At 39.4% G+C, this 22,746-nt stretch overlaps 2 protein-coding genes and 1 pseudogene across 2 annotated transcripts; 2 read left to right on the top strand and 1 right to left on the bottom strand.

Moving 5' to 3' along the window:
• Positions 1 to 4,013: 4,013 nt before the first annotated feature.
• LOC116202906 (acyl transferase 4) lies at positions 4,014 to 5,835 on the bottom strand. The gene is made up of 2 exons (XM_031534543.1): positions 5,342 to 5,835; positions 4,014 to 5,211 (listed from the first exon to the last, which is right to left on the bottom strand). Exons 1-2 carry the CDS (start codon positions 5,747 to 5,749, stop codon positions 4,336 to 4,338), a joined length of 1,284 nt encoding a protein of 427 aa, XP_031390403.1. The 5' UTR covers positions 5,750 to 5,835; the 3' UTR covers positions 4,014 to 4,335.
• A 3,676-nt stretch (positions 5,836 to 9,511) lies between these two features.
• On the top strand, positions 9,512 to 12,635 carry LOC116205067. Its single transcript, XM_031537521.1, has 4 exons — positions 9,512 to 10,868; positions 10,949 to 11,941; positions 12,022 to 12,123; positions 12,197 to 12,635. Exons 1-4 carry the CDS (start codon positions 9,924 to 9,926, stop codon positions 12,467 to 12,469), a joined length of 2,313 nt encoding a protein of 770 aa, XP_031393381.1. The 5' UTR covers positions 9,512 to 9,923; the 3' UTR covers positions 12,470 to 12,635.
• Positions 12,636 to 15,154: 2,519 nt separating this feature from the next.
• On the top strand, positions 15,155 to 15,730 carry LOC116205073 (annotated as a pseudogene).
• Positions 15,731 to 22,746: the final 7,016 nt, after the last annotated feature.

Raw genomic sequence — 22,746 nt, 5'->3', positions numbered from 1 at the left:
ATGGCGTGTGGTTATGGGTCGATTCTATGTCCAATCCACCATTCATTCGCAATCCCCTTTTGATCACTATCTTGCATGAGCCACCAACTCCGCCTTTACTTTAAAAAGCCAAAGTACGACGCTTTCAATTCGACTATTGCGCCTAACACTCTCATGGCAAGTAATTAAGCTGGACAACATTTATGTTGTTGCTGATAATATATAAACGCGTCTGGTCATCATAGAGTCAAAGAAAATAAATTACAATCAATATTACTATCCGCGTATCTGCTTGAATTGTTGTTGTTTTATTATTTTTTAATAGTTTTTTGGCCTTTTCTATTTGCGATTTCTTGAAGTAGGGTGAACAAATTTGAGGAAGAAGAGGATGGACGAAACCTATCATTTTCCAGGTATTCTTGTTGCGTTTGTTTTGAATGCGATCAGCATCCAGTTCTCATAAGAAAAGGGAACATATAATGGTGAGTAAAGTGAAAAATAAGGATTTCACCCCAAAAAAAAAGAGCAGAAAATAAGGACAGTTTTTGCATGCATTATATACGGTTAATTTTTCTTCTGTGCATATTTTTTATTTTCTCAATATCATACATAACTAATCTAGATCTTTAAATTTCTTTCAATCTAATCTGAACTGTCCATTTTTATAAGTTTTAAAATTTCAAAAAATACTCTTGAAAAATCACGATATGATCATTTTATTATATAAAATATTATTTCTGTCCACAATTATTATGTGCACCACGTGTCATAATTTTGGGTCTGCGTCTAAATGCCACCCCCAATAGATAATTATCCTCTTTTGTACCTCTTATCTCTCTCCGTCTCCCTCTATAGGTTTTTCACATTATATATATATATATATATATATATATAGATAGATATAGATACGTGTGTATGTAAGGACAAGTTAGTCCTTGCGTTAGCCGTTTGTCTCAGCAATTTCTAGCAAGCGAAGCTAACACAAATAAAAGAAGGTTGAAGCCCAAGAAGAAAGAAAAAAGAAAGTTGATAATTAATTGGAAGAGCTAAGAGAGAAGGGAGTGTGGAGAGTAGATCGATCAGAGATGGGAATATTGCTTTGTTGTGATCAGAATAGAGAGAAGAAAGGTCCGTGGACTCCCGAAGAAGACATCATCCACGTCTCCTCCATCCAAGAGCATGGCCCTGCTTGATCAATCTTACATATCTACAATCATTCGGGGTGAAAGAGTTGCTGCTTCACTTGCTTTACTATGCGTGCTATACTAACTTTTATAATATTATTACGATACTGAAAAACATAATCAATGATGATGATACAGGTCCTTCAAATATCATTAAGCTCTAAAAGATTAGCGAAAAAGGAGAAGCAAAATTTGATATCAACCTGAGTTATGTTTACATGATATGTTTCATAGTCTAGGCCTAAATCCCTTCCGCAGAGGAGCGACAATGATATAAAGAACTATTGGAAATTTGGAGCACCCACTTGAAGAAGAAGCTGCATCTAAATCCCTTTATTATGGTTTATGACGTGACACTTCCTTATTGGATCAGGCGTGAGGCTAATTTGTAACAACGTTGAAGGTTTATGGGACAAAAACAAGAAAGTAAAGAATAAAAATACCTCAAAAGAATTATGTGTAATGAATGGTTCATATTAAATGATGGGATCTAAGAGCTCATATTGGTTTTGTAGGGTGTGAAAAAAATCAAAATTATGCACCGTAAAATTTGGGATTATATATATTCTAAAAGTAAACATGTTTTGGCATTAGTTCCATTTCGTAACATACGCAGTTCAAAGTGGCTCAATGAATAAAAAAAATAGGGTTAATAACAAAAAATAAAATAAAATTTTCATATTTTAATAATTATAGCACAAACTTTTTTCTTTAACCTAGAAATACACAGACTTTCGATTTGATAATAATTCTAGCACAGCGTCAAATTTTCCGTTAATTTTGACGGAATCGAGGCCACAGAGGGCGCCGCTGCCCCAATTAGGGGGAGGGCGCCGGCGACCCCAATCGGGGGAGTGGTGACCGAAATCGAGTCCCCTACCCTTTGGAATCGGGAGAACCTAAGTTGGGAATTCTCCCGATTCTGGCGAGTGGAGCCCCGATCCTGGCCATCACCCCCTTGATTGGGGTCGTCGGTGCCCTTTCCCCAGTTGGGGTCGCCAATTTCCACTGTGGCCTTGATTCCGCCCAAATTACCGAAAAATTTAATGCTAGAATTGTTATCAAATCGAAAGATTATGTATTATTAAGTTTAAAAAAATGTTTGTGCTAAAATTATAAAAATGTGAAAAGTTTATGCTTTTTTTTGTTACTAATCCAAAGAAATATATATAACACTTGGGCATTCTATCCACGCAATGTAGCGGGTCGAAAAAAAATTTCGTTAATTTTTTTTATTTAAATGACAATATTACTTATATCTAAAAAAATTTCATTATTGGGATAAGTTCATCCTTAGTGGGTAAACAACCTCCCTCGAGTCTAAATTAATAGTACCTAATGGACTTCCAAATATCAAATGTGACAAGGGAAAAAAATATTTATGTGACTAAATATAATAAAAATGTAGACTTTTTCTTTAAAGGGGGCGGATATCGTTATCGAAAATAATTTACAATCGAGAGAGGTTCATCCCTTAGTGGGTGAACGACCTCATTCGAGTCTGAATTAATCGAACCTAGTGAACTTTTGAATATCTAGTGGACCACAGCAGCAAAAATATTTATAAACCTAAATTTAATAAAAATAAAAAAGGTTGAAATTAATATATAAAAAAAAGGGCTGAGAGTGAGAAAACCCAACCCACTCGGCTCCTCCTTCATCCCCACTCTCGAATCTAAATTGATCGGATCTAATAGACTTTTCGAATATCTAGTAAACCATACCAGCAAAATTATTTATAAACTTAAATTTAATAAAAAAAATTTTAAAAAAAGAGGGGGGCTGAGGGTGGGAAAACCACCCCACTCGCCCCTCCTTCATCCCAACAACAGTTTCAGCTATATATGTATGTGTATGTATGTATGTATGTATGTATGTAGTGACTTCCCTAAAGTATAATTTCGAGCCACCTGAAAATTGTACGTGGCGAGATCTAAAAGGGACGAGTTATAATCAATGCGGTTTCGTTCAGATTATTCGAATCTTATTTTCCTTAAATAAATTCTTGAATTTGAGTATAGTGAATAGAAAAAATCAATGCTGTAAGAGTTTTATTTTTTAGCGGATCAATCCAACTCAAACTGAATTAATCGAGACTAATTGATTTTTTTTTTAATAGCAGGGTGCGAACCGAAAAATGTGACGAGTTGTATATTAAAATAAACTACCAATAAACTGGAGTTATTCCTAAACTTTATGACACCCGGAACAAACAGTGAAAAAAATACTGTTTCTTTACCCAAAGAAAAACTTTTTTTTTATTAACCGGAAAGAATACTCTTCTTTTTTTTTTTGGGGGTGTGCTTCTCACTTATAAGTATGAGCGGAGATGAATATATTTCGGACTGTGGCCTCATATTTCACTCAAAACAGAATCGTGTTCTTTTCTTAGTGTTAATTAGATTGGGAGTTGAAATGAGTATGCTAATCGATTTGAAATATTCAACGGCTCGAAGCTGAGCGAGCTCTGTGAAGTTGGCCTCGATAAGAAGAAACGCAAATCGAGTCGGTCCCCGGGCTGCTGCTATCCAAACCCGAAAGAAGATATATCCAGAACAATAGGATTTCTAGCAAAGCAACCCTATCCCTTGTTCTGGAGCTGATGTATCGCAAACTATTTGTTTAATTCTAAACTGTAATGTAAGATGATTTCTCTATAAACGTATATTAAGTTTTCACTATTAGCAACTCGACATGACAAAAATAAATTGGATAAGAGTAGGCACGCAAACCTTCGATTGATTGTTGTTCTTTCATTTTATCTCGTGAAAGTATAATTTTGAAGCTTTTACGATATCAGCATGATGTGGTCGTCCGCTTGCATGATTTCCGGGCAGTGAGATTCGTGGATACGAGCGGAACTTGTCATTATTCATGGCCAGATCGTGAAAGTACAGTCCTCTTCTTTCAAGTCACTCATCATCGTTGCCCCCTATCTTCAAATTGCTGATCAATTCTTCATCAGCCGAGGCTCAGTTTTGCATATGGGCCAGTCCACTAATGGGTATTCCCGTGGGCCCGATAGTCGTGGGTCAACTTCGTTTTATTGAGTCGATGCTTAATGCAATGCTGTTATTCAGTTCAAGTTCAAACAATGTATCGCCTTAAATCCACAACAGATGCAAGAGACTTCACAAACATTTGAAGCACTTGTCTCCACAAGTAATCTTCTCTATTTTAGATCTCCCGGAGTCGATAAAACTTTCCCCATATGATTGAGCAGGCCCTGCTTATGGTCCTCCTCGATGCACCACGTCATAAGGCGGATCCCTTTCTGAGGCAGGGGCAACACCCCGACGATCCCAACCGGGATGATGCTCGAGCCTTGTATGGGGACGACATGGACGGGCGGCCCCCATCCATAGTCCACTTGGTTGAACCCCAACCGTCCCCATTCCGACATGAACAGGGTCGTGTAGACCAGAGGCGGCGCGAACGGGTCAACGTGGCATTCCCCTTGCATGTACCTGGCAAACTCTATGGGCAGCTTGGACTTAGCTTGCTGTATCAGCTTCACCACATCAGCAAACGAGGCCTTCTCAATCCAATCGCTAGAGGCCTCGATAGTGACCGGGAAGAAACAGTTCCCGTAGAACCCTTTGGGCAGAGGCGGATCCACGGCGTCCCGGCAGTTCGCGAAGAACACGAGCATGACCTGAGTGCCCGGGTCAAACCTCACTGCCTGAGTTCGTGATCTCCAGAAGCTGGCTGCCACGGCTTCGAACGTCGAGCAGTTTTGGCCCATAAGTTCATGGGACTTGAGCTTGAGCCGTGTGATTTGGTCGAGGGGCACGTCTATGTTGGCATGGTTCAGTTGGTAATTGGGCATGGGAGGTGGTTGGCTCAATGGGAACATTGGAGGATTATCAGGGGCTATTTTGTGAGATGTGAAGAAGTTTCGGTGCCAAATTGGGTCAATTGTGAGTGATTCGTGGCCCCTTGCAAATTCGCCCACAGCATGGAGGAATTGGGCCGCTCCCAGACCATCACATATGCTGTGGCAGAATATTAGGCCTATCACGAAGCCACCGCAGGCAAATTGTGTTACCTGTGAAGGGAAAATATAATCGATAACGTTTACTTGTTATACTGTCACTCTCGAAATGATGTAATATTTAAACGCTTAACGTGTAACTTAACAGTGACTCGTGGATAGACGACCAGGAGAGGCTCGCTACCTGCATCTGGATGAGAGGCTCTCTCCCGTCAGGGTCCTCGTACTTCTCGGGAAGAAGCTCATCATACGGAATGGACTCAACGTCTTGAAAGTAATCAACCTCCTCAAGGATGCAACCCGACATGGCCTCGACGAACCTGACCCCTTCCGTGCAACACTCGACCTGGAGCTGACCAGGCACCGGCTCTGTCAGCCGTCCTGCTAGAGGGTAGTACGGAACTAGGGCCTTGGACAGTGCAGCCTGAAGTACTCGGGCAGCTCCAGGTCCATGCTTAAAGACATGAAGGGTCCGAGCATTGCACCTTAGGACGGGGATCCGATCGATGGCCGATAAGTCCAATGTGACGGAAGGAGTCTTCTCGGATGGCTTAATCAAGATACCAGCCGATCGTACTACGGAAAGAGCCATTAAATAGAGAGATATGGATAATTAAGTGTAATGGAGGAGGGATGTGGCTATGTTGCACGATATGGTATCTACCATAATCAATATATATACATATATATATATATGCGTGAGGCAAGGTGGTTATGCACAGGGAGACGGGTGGATGAGCACTGTGTGTCTTAAAGAAATTCCATTGGAGTCCGTGGCTTTGAAGTGTAGACTGTGATTGGATTAATACCTTCATTAATAACTTAGGTCCCAAGTAACAATAACTTGCTACTGAATTCAGGTAATATATATTCCAGTCGCTATCCAAACTCGAAAGAAGATGTACTTGTCTAAACAATTCGGGTTCTCAACCCTATTGCATGTATTCGCTCCATCATCTTTAGACATTAATCGAATTTGTTGAAGATATATCTCATATTCGACGGAGAACCCGGAGAATCGGATATGATGACGAAATCAATTGAAAACGAGGAGAAAGGGGCCAGCTGTATTGCTCTCAATAAAAGTGAAATTTCCTGCTATATCCATGAACGTTTCCCTCACTCAAAAGGTTTTACCGCGTATATCCCGGTATTTCTTGTTCTTACTTCTCGATTAAATTCATCTAATTCGGCATCTTGTCTCTACAGAATTAAATTTACAATCTTCCAGTCAATGATAATTCTAGTATTTAGGATTCCAAAAGCGCCTCGAACCAAACGCTGAGACATACAACCAAACTCGACTTTTACCCATATACCACGGGGCTGCTAGACGTTAGTGGTCACTTTATGACAAGTCGAGATTATTTATATCAATATCTATGTAGTGGTGTTTGTTTAGGTATTCAGCATGGCTCCTCATCAGGACCAATTTGACTACATGCACAATCTCAAGGCATTGAGGATTTGTGGCGCCATAGAGCTGAACGTGTCATCCTTCGTGGAATCCTAATGATAATCTATGCAAGTGTGAGTCTTATTCAAACGACACGTGACCAATTAATAAAAGATAATGAATGAGTAAAATTTCCAATTTTTGGTGGAAAAGATAGGGGGGCAATCGTCAGTCTTACTTTTCTTGAAGGCAATCCTTGGATGCTGCTTGAGCCTCATCAACCAAGGCCAAGCTTGTGGCGAGTTGGTTATGGGGTTCCTTCCGCCTAGTTATTTGGCACGATACATTTATATAGACAATTGTTTATATATATATATATATAGATTATAAGATATAAACTCGTAAAACGAACCCTTTGAATTGAGTCATTTTAAATTGAGGGTGAGTGTCACTACATTATATGAAACCGTAATTTTATTTCAGATAAGAAATTATATTGGTGTAATTAGTAAATAAAAACTTATATTGAAATTGGTGGACGTACTCATTATTCCATATATGAAAATGAATGGCAACAACATTATCATTTTACATGTTTGACGCTTGACAGCTACCTATATTGGTTCCCGCAATTAAAAAGAAAAAAAAAAGATGGAAGAAAAAGAAACAGGGAGAGGAGTCCCCTTATAATTGACAATCATCTATTAGCAATTTGGCACGATGCATTGCTCTGCATTTATCTTATTAACGAGAGGCAGTCGACATCAGTCCGGTGAAGTTTTCTCCGTCGATTATCTTTTCTTTTGGATCGCACAGAGTCGATAATACTTTCCCCATATGATCAACAAGCCTGGCTCTATGTTTATCCTCGACACACCATGTCATTAGGCGAATGCCTTTCTGAGGAAGTGGTAACATCCCGATAATGGCAGCAGGCGTATGTAACACTCAAGACTTGCATTGGGACGATATGGACCGGAGGACCCCACCCATAGTCCACCTGGTAGAATCCTAGTCGTCCCCACCTCAGCAAACTGAGTCACCTGTAGGAATAACTTCAAAATAATTATTCCATATAGGAAAATCTTAACGAATGATTTATTTGATAACGTCGTTCGCTGTTATACATTTATAATGACTAGTCGGTGGACAATCTCCCAAACAGGTACTTAAATTTTAGCATCAGAGGTTTCTTATATACCTGCGTCTGAACAAGATGTTCTCTCCCGTCGGGGTCTTCATACTTCTCAATGTCTTGAATGTAATCGACCTCCATGAGGATACAGCCGGACGTGGACTCGATGAATAACACCCCTCCTGCGCAGAATTTGACCTGGAGCTGACCCAGCACGGGCTCTGTAAGCCGTCCCGCCAGAGGGTAGTAGGGAACCAGGGCCTTAGACAGTGCAGCCTGGATCACTTGGGCAGCTCCAGGCCCGTGCCTAAAGGACAAAATGGACAAAATGGTCCCTGAAATATGCATCTCGGGACAAGTTCATCCTGGAAATTTAATCAGTGGACAAATTCGTCCGGACGTTGCAAACGTTTGGATGAATTGGTCCGGACGCTGCAAAAGTTTGGACGATTTGGTCCTTCCGTCCGAAAACAGGTGAGGTCCCTGACGGATTACTCTTTCACGGTCGAATTTGCCGTGAGTTGCTGTCAACCCCCAACCCCCAACCCCCCTCCCCTGCGCTTTCGGTCGAATTTAAAATTTTTCTCCTCACGCTTTGAATGCTTTATCTGCTGCTTGTGTTCATCTTCCAGAGAACGGCAACTGACCAGATCTTGCGAGAGTTGCAGAACAATCCAGATACGTGGCTCCAAGTTGTGCACATTCTTCAGAATACGAAGAATCTGAACACGAAATTCTTCGCTTTGCAGGTTAGATCGAAGCATTGAGAGCGTTTCCCGTCTTTATGTTTACATTGCATCTGCTGCATTGGATCAACATCTCTGCGGACATATGTGTTGAATCAGATACCTAGTAAGGACTTGGGCATTATAGGATGTCGAAAAATCTTTAGGTGCAATTCTTCAAGGAGAAAGAGGGTCTTTATTACATGACTGTTGTTCATGGATTTGGATAACACCCCCACCCCCACCGCCTCCACAATGCTCGTCATTGCAATTGCTGCCCCATTTTGCTCTCTTTCTGTTATTCTATAGAAAACATGTTACTTTCTGTTTTTCCTTGCTGCGTTGTTATGGTTCCATCAGAGTTCAACAGAGAGGTACCTGATGTATATAGTTGAACAACTTTTTTCGAACAACAGAGAGGTACCTGTGTTTTTTCCTGCTGCATTGTTGCGGCTTGACTATAAAATATGTTCTTGATTAGACTATATTTGTCTTGTATTGTTGCGTTATATTAACTAGTTTGTAATGTACCGAAGCTCGAACACAACATATGAAGAGCCATGAAATACCGTCTCCTCATTAGCGATCATACTTTTTGTAGCTCAGCTTAGCGGTATATGAGCTCTACAGAGACTTTGATAACACCTTTACAAAAGCTTTTTATCGTCCATATATCCAAATCTAATATAACACCATGTCCCCCATATATGCCTGCATTTATATCGTAAACAACCTTCACCAAACTTCGAAAGATGATCAAATTCGTCGAGATATAGTTTTGGAGGATCATAACCCAAATAATTAAACTACATTTGTGCATCGTCCAAATTATTTAATTTTTTGACATGGAATTATTTTATAGTTTTGGAGGTAATTGACAAATTCAATTCTGTTTCGTGGCTATCTATATATTAGTTACTAGTCCATGAGATTACTTAGGCTAAGATTGAACATCTATTAGGACTTACTTTTATACTGAGAGAATCAAATAAATTCACGGGTTTAATTTAATTTGGTGTTATATGTGAATATGCTGGAATTCTTATTAATATATATATATATATATATAATATGTTCAGGGAGGAGAAAGGGAATAACCCCGAGATCTTGCATTGCGCATGGCTTCCAGGTCAGTTATACTATTGTTTGCTGAGAGATCTTGCCCTTTTATGCCGCTTGCCAATTATGAATGTGTGGTTTAGCATTTGCAATCAAATTATGCTTTGTGTTTGGCATGAGGTGATTGATTTTTTAATTGGTTTTATGAAGGAATGATGATGAGGTATGTGATGAAGAAAATATTGAAGGATATAATGTAGATGGGCAAGAGGATCATTTTCAGTATGAAGGTACTGAGCATGTTAATTCAGAGGTTTATTGGGATTCAGAATATATATTCAATGAGAATGCTGAGGGTCATTTGAATGAAGAAGAGGAGCATATCGGTGATAGAGCAGATCCCGAAAATGGAGAGCATATAGTTGTGAGATTATCACCAACAACAGCGGATATGGTCATCTCTAGTGATGAAGATGAAGGCTATATTTCAAAAGAGCTAGTGGACAAGTGTATCTCTGATGATGAGAAGAGTGAAGAGGAGTTCAGAAAGTACCCCGAGTTTGATGAGAATGCCACATTTGGGGAGGTTCAATTACAATTAAACATGTTATTCCCGAACTTAATTATGTTCAAGAAAGCTGTGGCAGATTATAATATAGCAGTAGGAAGGGTATTCAAGTTTGTGAAGAATGACAACGAAAGGGTTAGGACAAAGTGTAGATCGGACGGGTGCAAATGGGAGATCTTCTGTTCTTGGAGTAATGAGGTGAAAACTTTCAAAGTAAAGAAGTTCGTGGAGCCACATACTTGTGCTAGGGGGTTCAAAAACAAGCAAGCTAATAAGAAGTGGTTGGCTATTCAGCTTGTTGATGAATTAAGATCATACCCGACAATGTCAGCACATGATGCTTTTGAGTGGTTCAAAAGGTACAGAGGTATTCATGTAGATGAACACATGTTATACAGAGCAATGAGGTTGGCCAGAACAATTGTAGAGGGATCTGAGAAGTTGCAATATCAAAAATTGTGGGACTACTGTGAGGAACTTAGGAGGCATAATCCTAATTCTACATTTGGTTTGCAAGTAAATAGACCTACTCTAGAGTTGCCACCAACATTTGATAGACTATACATTTGCTTTAATGCAAATGTTCAGGGGTTTAAAGCAGGATGTAGACCCCTCATTGGGCTGGATGGGTGTTTTCGAAAGGGGTACTATGGAGGACAGTTACTGTCTGCGGTTGCTCAAGATGGCAATCAACATTTCTATGTGATTGCAATAGCTGTTGTTGAGCAAGAAAGTAGGGATACATGGAGTTGGTTTTTGAGAAATTTGCTTGGGGATATTGGACAATATAGTGACAATGGTTGGAACTTTATATCAGATCAACAGAAGGTACCTATTAACCAAGCAACTCTAAATTTGTTAATATTAACTAAAACTATAATTTTATTTGACAATATATTTTATTGCAGGGTTTGAAATTGGCTTTGGAGGAATTATGTCCTGGTGCTCCACACAGGAATTGCGTATTGCACATATGGAGGAACTTCTACAGCAAGTACAAGAACATGGAACTAACCAAGCAACTCTGGAAATGTGCAAGAAATACCACAATGGTGGAGTTTGATCAAAATATGATGATAATGAAGAGAATGAATGAGGATGCATGGGCATGGCTGAAAAGATTCAAGCCCGACGCTTGGAGCAAAGCTGGATTTAGTGATTATCCTAAGAATGATAATCTACTAAACAATACTTGTGAGCAGTTTAACTCGAAGATTGTGAAGTTTAGAGGTAAGCCAATCATTACGATGCTTGAAGAGATTAGATGTTATTTGATGGGGAAGATGAATAAGCACAGATTGCGGGCAAATAGCTTTGTGGGTCCAATTTGTCCAGTAGCACAAAGTAGGCTGGACAAGTGTAGAAAAGATAGTTCATATTGGACCCCTGAATGGGTTGGTGATGCAGCGGGTTACAAATTTCAAGTATGGAAAAGGCCCCAATGTAAGGTGGTAGATTTAGGTGCTGGGACTTGCAGTTGTAGAATGTGGCAGTTAACCGGGATACCATGTGCACATGCTATTGCTTGCATGGCTTACAATAATTTGGAACCTGAGAAGTATGTTCATTCATGGTATTCCACTGAACGATGGAGAGCCACTTATGTCCCATACATTGAACCAATTACTGGTGAAAATGACTGGCACCTCACTGAACTGCCACCAATTGAGCCACCTGCATTTAAAAGACCGTCTGGAAGGCCTAAGCAAAGGAAAAGACAATCTGAGGGTGAGACAAGCAACTCATCCAAGGCAACAAGAAAGTATGGTGAGACTCACTGCTCTAGATGTGGAGAGGCCGGGCACAACGTTAGGAGATGTACGAAAGAAGCCAATAATGATGCTCCAAATAAGAGAGGAAACAGAAGAACAACTGGGGGTTCTAATGCATCTGATTCACAGGTATACTAGTTGTTTATTATGTTAACTATGATAAATTCAATTGGTTTTGTCTTATAAAAGCTATCTTGTTCTTTTGGTAGGTTGAACCCCCATTAGGCCCCTCAGGCCCCATTGTAGGGTCTCAAGACTCTATCATCCTCGGGTCCAGCGTACCTGTTTCAGCTTCACATTCTTTTGCTCAGGTTGATTGAATATACTTGAGAATTGAAATTATTTTTACTTAGGAAAGCTAACATATAAAGCATGTTTTTATAGGTTCAAAGAAGGCCTTTTAGCTCTGGAATGGGGATACCAGCAAACCAAGGTCCCAATTGGAGGCCTCCAACACCATTTAATCAATCTCCAAGTCCAAGCACATTTCCATTCAGATTACATGCAGCACTGATGGGTAGAAGCAATTGGAGTTCTCATACTTATAGACCCCCTCCTATAAGGCCAAGAGTGCTTCCACAAGTTTCAACAGCTTCAGCGTCGACTTCCCATTCAAGCTCATCGCAAGGATCAAACACTATCAGTCGAAGAACTTGAGTTGTTACTGGACATAGCAGTTTTTACTGCTTTCATTGTTGAGAAAGTTCATTCTGTTATGTATTTTATTGGAAAAGTGAATTCAGTTAGTCCGTTTCGGATAAATATGTTTGTGGAACCTTTTGTGGATAAATATTCAACTTGAGTGACGGGTGATGCCTCGTATTACACATGCATTCAGGAATTGGGTATGCTAGTACATCTCGATCCTGCTTGTTGGTCGGAGGTTCAGGTTAGCCTTGGGAGTTCTTGCGCGTCTCCCGAACTATCTGCCTAAATTCTGTATCTGAAATGGATACATTATTGAATACAGCAAACATGGCTCGTTTGTTGGGATTTATGTACTTCCTGTGCCCCACCTAAGCTCTATGGCCCTGCCAAGCAAACTATGATTTCTCAAGAAATGGTTTACCTTCAGGCCAGGTTCTGATGCAGCGTCAAGATTTCTTGGAGAACATAATATGTTACCGGGTCTGCAGTTATACCGAACAAATTGCTTTGGTCAATTCCTTGGATCACAGTAATATTTACCAATACCAAAGTCATCTCAATACAAATTAGAATCTCACAATCCTACAGTATCACATTCACACGAAAAAACACGTTACAATATCCTAAGACAAACACAAACTAAGAATACAACAACGATGAAAAACAAAATGCCACATGCAATCTTTAGCATTCTGTTTTCATATTCATACAATTGAATTTTCTTCTTCATCTTCTTCATGAGTTTGTTATCTTCTCCAGCTCGGGGTCTTCCAGTCTGCTGCACTTCAAGATGCTCCTCATTATCAATCCATTCAAAGTATCCACAGGTAATGTCACTTCTTTTCCATAATGGACAACCAAGGAAACGCCTACCATAACTTTGTTTCCTGGTAGATGTTTGCAATAGGAGCTTCCTTCCACAACCACACAAATTGATTGATTCCTCAACCCATGAAGAAGCTGTGCATTTTTGGACATATTGCTTTGTCCTACTCCATTGGCTTCCCTCACCTCCCATAATTCTAGCAGCAAATTATCATCAGCAACAAATTCTCCAACAGCATATGCTCCAGCAAAGCAACAACAAACAAAACCAATTCAGCAGCAACAACTTCCCTAGCAACAAGACAAATTCAACAGCAAAGCAACAACAAACAAAACCAATTCATCATCAGCAACTTCCCTAGCAACAAGACACAGAGAATCCTATATGCATGAAACTTGGGCTGACCTTTGGTTTCTAATAAGCCTCCCGTGATTATATTCTTTTTTTTCAATTTGCATTGAATATGTTGTGAATAAAACATGTGAAGTAGATTTGTGGCAATGGAATCGTAAAGCAAATAAACAACAGGGAATAGAGAATCCTATATGCAATCAAGTAGATTTGTGTCAATGGAATTGTGTCGAACATTATACAGAGAATGCAGAAGGAAAATTACCTCTCCAGCGGGATGTGCTCAAAAGATCCAGTGATAGGGATAGGTCCACAGAGACTGTTGTTTGAAAAATCCCTAGAAAATTAAAACAAATTGAAGAGTTACTCAATGCTTCCACCAGTAAAAACATCTTGCAGCAGCACATCCAACATTAAAAGACCACAACCCACGTCACTTACACGACTTTGAGTGTTGGTATCTCAGAAAGTTCCCTTGGAATTCGTCCACTTAACCTATTGTTGTTCAGCTGCCTACCAAACCCAATAAACAGTGAAAGAGGAAATTAAAGGCAGGCTCCAACTTTCGACACATAGATAGAAGATTAAAATATAAAAACCAGAATAATAGAAACTATTTTCAGCCTAACTAAGTTGCTGATGAAAAGAGAAGACTATAATTCGCTTACAGAAACATGAGAGACTTCAGTTTCCCTAATGATGGAGGAATGGTTCCTGACAGCTTGTTGTTATATAAGTGCATTGCACAAGTCACGTAAATTATAAATATGCAATAAAATCTTCTAGAAATTACATAGAAGTGCAAGAGACATTACCTCAATGAACAACACTGTAGAGTCATATGTAGAGATGCTCGTACTTCGGTCACAAATTCAAGTTGGAAGAAAATTATGATAGATACAATGTTGCTATTACAAATTGGGTCATGAAAATGACATATATTTATAAAGTCTCCGATCGCATATTAGGCGACTGTCACCTTCAGAAATGAAAAGAAAAAAAAATTCATCAAGTTTCCACAGGACCATTAGTCACAATGCATTAAATTCATATATATTTATATATATACACAGCAGCTTCAGCAATTGGAAAGGCATGCCTCTAACAATCAATACTCTAGTGAAGGTGTAAGAATAAGATCATCAAGTTAGTCAATAGTAATAAAATTCACGAAAAGATTATTTTCATTAGTAACTTAGCAATTCTATTCCGTGGTTGATTGATGAGAATCGGTGAGAAGAGGAGACCAACAATTTGAAGGACCAGCTTTAACAGAGCAAAACCCAAAGATAAAACATATGGGCTTATCCATCATGGAGTGCCATGAAATGAGATCACCAAAGTTTTAAGGGAAAAAAATTGCACTATATAAAACCCAACCAATTAAGCAATCTTCATCATCATCTGCACAATCTCCAAACTTAACTGAGCCTCGAGCACCAGCAAGCACTTCTTCTCCCACATCATACAATTTATCTCATTCACTTCTTCCTTGTCCTAAATCCGAGGAAAAAAAAATGGTCGTCACTTGCTTCACTCAGGAGTTCAAGACTGTGATTGCTCCATCGAGGATGTTCAGGGCTCTGATCCTCGACTCTCACAACCTCATCCCTAAGATAGCCCCTCAGGGTATTAAGAGCATTGAATTCATTCAAGGAGACGGTGGTGCCGGAAGCATCAAGCAGACCAACTTTGCTCATGGTTTGTAACATATTAAGAACTTTCTTCTTTTACTTCCTTTACATGATGTCATGGTTTATTCTCAGTAGTTTAATTTTCTTACCTTCTACAACAGGGGGTCACTTGAAGTGCTTCAACCACAGGATCGATTCTATCGATGTAGAGAAGCTCGTGTGCAAGTACACCTTTATCGAGAGTGACTTGCCTTTGACAAGATTGAGTCGGTGGTGTACGAGGTGAAGTTCGAAGCTTCCAGTGATGGTGGGTGTGTCTGCAAGATGACGAATGAGTACCATGTGAAGGCCAGTTTGGAGTTGAAGGAGGAGGATATAAAGCAGGGCAAGGACAAGGCCGTGGGACTCTACAAAGTTGTTGAGGAATACCTCGCAGCCAACCCCGAAGCCTATGCCTAAATGAGCATTTCTCGGAGCTTTGGGCCGCGACGGTGACCAACTACTCACCAGCAGCAACAAAAATTTCAACTTCTCGCCGGAAACAACCACCAGCAACGATGATTTCACCTTCGGATCACGGATGACACATTCAATTGCAGAAATCTTGAAGTGGGTGGGGGAATTTGACGACTGGATCGGAAGAGAAAGCACCTCAATTAGGGTTCATTGATTTCGGAAGAGAAGGCGCCTCAATTTCGACAGGGAAATCGAGTTGAGTAGGGGGGCACTTCAATTAGGGTTTCAGCGATTTCGGAAGAGAAGGCACCTCAATTTCGACCGTGAAATCGAGTTGAGCAGGGGGGCAAACGGAGTTCATCACGGCGTCTAGGGTTCCGTCAGGGACCTGCATTTTTTCGAACGGAAGGACCAATTCGTCCAAACGTTTGCAACGTTCGGACGAATTTGTCCACTGATTAAATTTCCGGGATGAACTTGTCTCGAGGTGCATATTTCAGGGACCATTTTGTCCATTTTGTCAAAAAACATGGAGCGTCCGAGCATTGCACCTCAGTACGGGGATCTGGTCGATGGCCGATAAGTCCAATATCACGGAAGGAGTGTTCTCGGCCGGCTTTATTAGGACACGCGTCGATCTTGTTATGGAAAGATCCACGTAATCGAGGGAGGTGGCTTTGTTCCATAGGTCATGCTACAAATAATATATGTGCTTGGGTTAATGTAGTAGGAAACGGTAGGAATATAGTGGGAGACGCTGGAAATTTAGTGGGAGATTTTGGGTATGCTTGTTTATTTTGAATAATTCTTTTGAAGACCTCGCGTGTAGACTACGTTAGGATGATTCATTTCATGCTGAGCTATTACATTTCGAGCAAATCTTGGACCGGACACACATTTTTCTCCTTTTCAAACGTCGTGTTAATTTTGTTGGTATGAATTTTTTCTCTGAATGTGAATCATTTTGATGTTGAACTTGTTGAATCGAAAACTCATTTCTATTACATTATGCTATACTCATAAAAAATATATAATAATCGATATTTATATGATTTTTTGTACACAAAGTCCATCCATGGAAAAGATTCTCGCATCTTTCTTTCCTATAATATTTCCTAAATATATATCTGATAAGTAATTTCATACTTATAGACATAGGCAAAAATTAGGAGCTGTGTTTCGGATATCACTAAACTTTTAGCTCTTTTTCCGTAATGGAATTGTATATAGACTCCACAAGCTTGGATAACCTCATGCTCACGACTTAGGTCAATTCAGCCTCTCAAGTCCAATTTTCAATCATTTTGTATGTGTGAGGGTTATCCAAGGAATGGAATGGAACGAATATTTAATCATTTCCCCTTTTTTCTTTCTTTTGTGTTTTTTTTTTTCATGAGTTAGAAACATCATTATGTTAGAATGATCTTTTTTCAAGAAAACTTGATGGAATGATGTTTCTTTCAGAAAATTCTAGCAATGCTCGTTTTCATCATTCCAACTTATTTTATTTGAGTATGATAAGTTCATATATATATATATATATATATTGAAATTTTGATAAATAAGTTTATATTTTTAAGACATTCATCCAAATTTTCAAGTTCATATTAAAAAATCCATTCCATTCAGATTGGTCTATGATACATGCAATTGGAGATATATGTATCATATATTCAAAATAGCAACAATTGAAATTTTTTGAATTTTCACTTTTGAAATTTCAAAATTAAATCTCAACCATTGAATGTATGTATATACCACACATGCAATGTATTATAGAATTTTCCATTTCATTGCTTCTCCAATTTTCTCTTGCAATTCCATATCTCGGGCCTTCTGTCAGGTGGTTGGGATCCATTAACAAGAAATGTAGATGGTCCAGTCGGCCCAATAGAGACCCAAAAATCCTCTCTACCTATCTTCAATGTGACAAAATTGATTGTCATTGGCCCGGCCCCCCATAAGATTACCTCGAATCATCTGCGATTCGAGAGCTAATGACTATTCTTGCGAAGATCAGTGCCGTATGAGCAAAATCCAGGTGTGGGAGCTCGACCTTCTCGCTCGCTGGCACTAGTAGTTTATGTTCTACTTGTTCAGCCCCGGCCGAATCATGTGCTATGAAACCAGCTCTTTTTCCGACCTTATTCGCCCGAGATTCTTTCATCAATGAGACCCAAGAATGGAGAAAAGACATCGACACATTAGCCCCATTAATTTCATGCATATATCTGCAAATTGGTATGAGGACTGAGTCACTAATGAAAAGAACCAATTTTGTAAAAGTTCTTCCCATTTGAAGATCAAATTGAAAGTGACTGAAAACTATATGACCGAGAGGGGAAGTTCCCTCAATTTATGGCGGCGTATATCATATCTTCTCTCTTTCTTTTCGGAATGAGAAAATAGTCGGTTAGTTTTTCTCCTGGTGAAAGACCACGAGGTATCTTCAGACTTTTTGCTTAAATTGATCCTCATTCGAACATTCACTGGGTTCTGCTCACGGGCCCGGTGCTTCCAGGAAAATACATAAATTTGACATCAATTTATGTTTAGGGTGACCCTTTATCCCGCAGTCCTCTGATTATCTATCAAACGATGGAGATTTGATTTCCTGGCTTGCAATTTTTGCTGCCCATCAAAAACAAAGTTTCAGCGGTCACTTTCTTTTCCTTCAAGTTTTAGCAAGAATATACTATCGATATGCGACAGAAAGACTTTGTAAGCAATTCGATCCGAGGACTTGTTGTACACGACGGCACCGACATAAAGTATGATCACGGCATGTTTTTATCACGGGATAGTGATCTCCCAAGGTTGCTCCCAATTATCTAGCGCTACGAGTACAATAAGGCAGCGGAACCAATTATTGGTGACCACTGTGCATATACTTCTCCAGTCGACAATGAAGGGACAATTCTCGAGTCTTGATGGTCCAAGTATCGGGATCTCTAGTAACCAGTTGTCCGTATTTGAAATAGACCGATTAGACTTCCCGAAAGGATCATTAGAGTGTTTTAAGAGATATATATATTTTGGATAGAGTTATGAGATATATATTAGCTATTACAATGAAGAAAGTCATTTCAAAATTAGAAGTGAAAAAAGTGGAAATGGTTTTGATGCAAGGTACAAGATACTCGCTTGGAATCAAGAAATTTTCAGATTCGATCCTTTTTATTTGCTCTTTTATTTTCACTTTATTTCCTATATTTGTATTAGGATGAAGAGCCTCTCTTACTACGAAAAAAAAAAGTGAAAAAAATGATAAGGGAAATAAAAATTTGAGGTAGGTCGCATATGGTCTTTCGAAGCTAGTTGGCATGGAAATTAGATATGAAAATAATGATGGAGAGAGGCATTTTTTTCCCTTTATTTTCGGCTGAGTATGACATGTGATAGATCATAGATTATCATCATTGCAACGTAAACATTAATTAAACATATAATAATAGATGCTAGTTACATAATATCACAATAAGGGATAGAGAATTTTACGCATATATTATCATGGTGCAGTTCCACCATAGTTTTTTTTTTCTAAATTTATTATTACCGTACTATTCTTATAATCGGAAATTCATAAGCACCTGAAGATACATCAAAGTTCGAAAGAAAAAGGCAGGAATTATTGGTTATGATAATTTCACTTTTTAAAGTATACAATGATTGACGGTCGAGGCCTGGCAACTTGGTAGTTAAGACTTGGTGGAGTTGCTTTGGTGTCACGGATTCGATTTTTTCCCCGTGAAAATCCAAGTAAGCTCCATCCCGCTGACCCCTGGCGCCTCGGTGGGGGGTTACGCTCTATGAGGGTTGTTGTGCTGGCCAACAACGCCGTAGTTCTGGGGATGTGATTGCCTACTAAACCAAACCGTCCATTTTTTTTTTGTCTATAGAAAGGGGGTAATTATATGAAGAGTACAAAATGTTTGCTAATTATAACAATTTAGTACAAAAAGAATTTTTTGTGACAATTTGGTGCAAAAAGTTTGAATTTGTTACGATCAAATGCATTTTCTCATTTGTTCCTCTGACGCCATTAGCTTCTAGTGACGTGGCTGATGATATTTCAAGCTCCATTTGACATGGTGCTGGTTTTAAAAAAATCAATTTTCAAAAAAATTTAAATAAAATAAAATGAAATTAACAAAAAACTATTTGACTCTTCTCTCTTCTTCTACCCTCTTTCTCCCCGTGGTTCCTTGTGATCGTCTGAAGCTTGTTCCGGCAGCTCGTCGATCGTCGAAGCCCACTGTCCTTCCCCATCTTCCTCTCTCTCTATTTACTAAAACATATTTTCGAATAAATCGGGGGTGCAAAGACCTCGAGATATCTGTCGATCCCAAAATTCAATATTTTTTAAAAAATTTCTACTGCATCAAGGGATAGAGGTGCTCCCGGCGAGGTCCCCACCCCTCGATTGAGCTCCCCAGGGATCTCGATCGGGGGGTAGGGTCGCCGGTAATGATGCCCCCACCTTGACCCCCGATCTCTTAGAGATATCTAGGGTTTTCAAATCTCTCGAGAGACCCGTGTCGGGGTGGGGGTGCCCCCAGCGGCCACCCCACCCCTCGAACAAGCTCGGCGACGGGCTCAGACTCCGCCACGGAGCTTTGTCGGGGGGTGGAGTCATCGGAATGGGCGCCTCCACCCTTGATTTACTCTAAAGTTTGTAAAAAAAAATTAATAATAATAAAAAAAGACGTTTGACAAAGAAGAAGAGGGAGAAAGAGAGAGGAATCCGACGAGCTTTCGACGAGCTTCCGATGACACGAGGTTCGAATGATAGATGGGTTGCAGGGCGAGCATTCACGATGTTGTCTGTGACTTACGATGGGGGGAGAGGCTAGGAGGAATATTGAGCAAAGGGGAGAGAGAGTTTTTTATTTTTATTTCTTTTTTCTCAATTTCATTTTATTTTCATTATTTATTTATTTATTTAATTTTTTTAAAAAAATGAATATTTTAGTTTAAAATCAGTGCCACGTCGGATGTAATTTGAAATGTCATCAGCCACGTCACTCGAAGCTAACGACATTAGAGGTGCTGCTAATGGAGTGCATCTGATTGAAACAAGTTCGAACTTTTTGTATCAAATTGTCACCAAAATTTTTTTTGTACCAAAGTGTCACATTTAGCAAACTTTTTGTACTCCGGGTGTAATTAACTCGAACAAAAAAAAAGTATACAATGATCGAGAATGGAGTTTAGTATACATAGTTTAAATCGCCCTAGTTCGGTTTAATGCAAGAGAGTCTATATAAGAAAATAATAGATGAGACTAGCTTTCCATCAAATGTTAGAAAAATGTAAAAAAAAAAAAAAAGTAAGCGTTGTGACTCCATATGATAATGTACTAGACATTGAGTGAAGAATGCCATGCCTAACTCTACGATTAATATAAGTGTTGATGTCATCTAATATTTTCTCGTTCTATATTCGATGTGCCGTCAGTCCAAAGATGGAATCAAGTGATTCTAAAATCCATGAAGTTGTACAATTTCAGGAGAATGAAGTAATTTGCTATTTGACCAAACAGTAATTAATGTGGTTGAATGAGGGAAGGGTTCAAGGGTATGCATGGTTTAGGTGGGAGACAGTTGTTTTCTGGATCAATTCAGTTACGAAAATTCCAGTTCTCAAAGTACTTCAATGGCGCAATCGCCACAATTCGTGATTCAAGACGAGGGTGTCCGCTATAGATTGATCGAATCCTTAGAAGTTTTCTTCGTAATATAAACCAATTACCTACATACGGCTTAAATATGTAAAGCTTCTCGAGCCCAATCCTCCTCAATTAGTCCGAGGCCACTGCCAATTCCGCCGCACCAACTTTTCCCATCGCCCATGCCAAGGACTCCTGTGGCTACCCTCATCGAGGTTGCATCATGGATGGGGTGGCTAGATCGGTTGCTCGTGTTGTGCGGTATCTCTGCTTTGGTTGAGATTAAGGATCGTCAAATTTAAGCGCGACAAACCCCGATATATAGCTTTTGATAAAATGTGCCACTTTTATCTCGCATATTTCTTTTGTTTGACTCACATGAATTTTAAGATATTAAAATCCCAATCCTATTAGAACCAAAATCAAATAATATCCTCCCAATCCTATTAGAACCAAAATCAAATAATATCCTCCCTACAAATTTTCTCAGCCTTCATATGATTTCGATATATGAACAAAAGTAGCACGCGAGTCTCAACTTGCACAAACCATCCAAAGGAGAAAGGTCACAAGTTTCATAAGGTCCCACTTGCTTCCTCAATGTATAGTAGAAAGCATTTTCTGTTTTCCTTTTCTTTCGTTTCAAAATTTCATTTCCTTTTTTATTAGATTCGAACTAGCTGGAGCTTCCGACTGCGGCTTTCCGATATCCAATGCGTTCTCGGCTTATGGATGGAATAGAGGCATTCGTAATAAACATCATCAGAAAATCTTATCGATGAGTAAAATGAATCATAGTCCGATCTCTTTAAAAAATAAACTATCGTAACTATGTATTGTTAAGATCGACCTTATCTGATAAAAATTTCGATCGTAAAAAGTCGATCCGACAGCGTGCAGGATGGTTTTTAAAAAGCAAATTGGAAACATCATGTTCATATTCTCTCGAAGGAAAGACCAATCGGGCATTTTTGGCTTCTCTCTTTTTGGCGGGAAGTCCCACACGCTTAACCGACTGTAGTGGGCCGACACGACAGGACCCACCGGTGGTTGTGGTTTATTTCTCCTCAGCGTAACTCACAAAAACAAAAAAAACAAAAAAATCAAACAGAAAAATGTCATTTTCCTGTTTGGGGGAAAAAAAAAAGAAGGAAAAACCCTCCATAAAATACACTTTCAATGTTCACCTTATTTCAGCAATCCCCGTTCGGGAGTTTTTCACATGTCAACAAAACAGCACATCATACACGTTTTAGTATCGCGGTATCGCATTTCTGTCTCGATTTCACTCTACCATATACGTCATCGATTTTTTCTGAGCACTCTTTCGTTTATTGAGATACGATTGCAG

Source organism: Punica granatum, chromosome 4, assembly GCF_007655135.1.
Source record: "Punica granatum isolate Tunisia-2019 chromosome 4, ASM765513v2, whole genome shotgun sequence".
Classification (NCBI taxonomy): Eukaryota; Viridiplantae; Streptophyta; class Magnoliopsida; order Myrtales; family Lythraceae; genus Punica; species Punica granatum.
This window is presented reverse-complemented; position numbering and strand designations above follow the sequence as displayed.

Bases quoted from the DNA above. Each gene is read 5' to 3' on its own strand.
- LOC116205067 (XM_031537521.1), top strand. From the start codon at position 9,924: ATGGTCATCTCTAGTGATGAAGATGAAGGCTATATTTCAAAAGAGCTA. The intron at 10,869-10,948 runs GTACCTATTAAC...ATTTTATTGCAG, and splicing joins TTATATCAGATCAACAGAAG to GGTTTGAAATTGGCTTTGGA. The intron at 12,124-12,196 runs GTTGATTGAATA...ATGTTTTTATAG, and splicing joins CTTCACATTCTTTTGCTCAG to GTTCAAAGAAGGCCTTTTAG.
- LOC116202906 (XM_031534543.1), bottom strand. From the start codon at position 5,749: ATGGCTCTTTCCGTAGTACGATCGGCTGGTATCTTGATTAAGCCATCC. The intron at 5,212-5,341 runs GTAGCGAGCCTC...TTCCCTTCACAG, and splicing joins AGCCTCTCATCCAGATGCAG to GTAACACAATTTGCCTGCGG.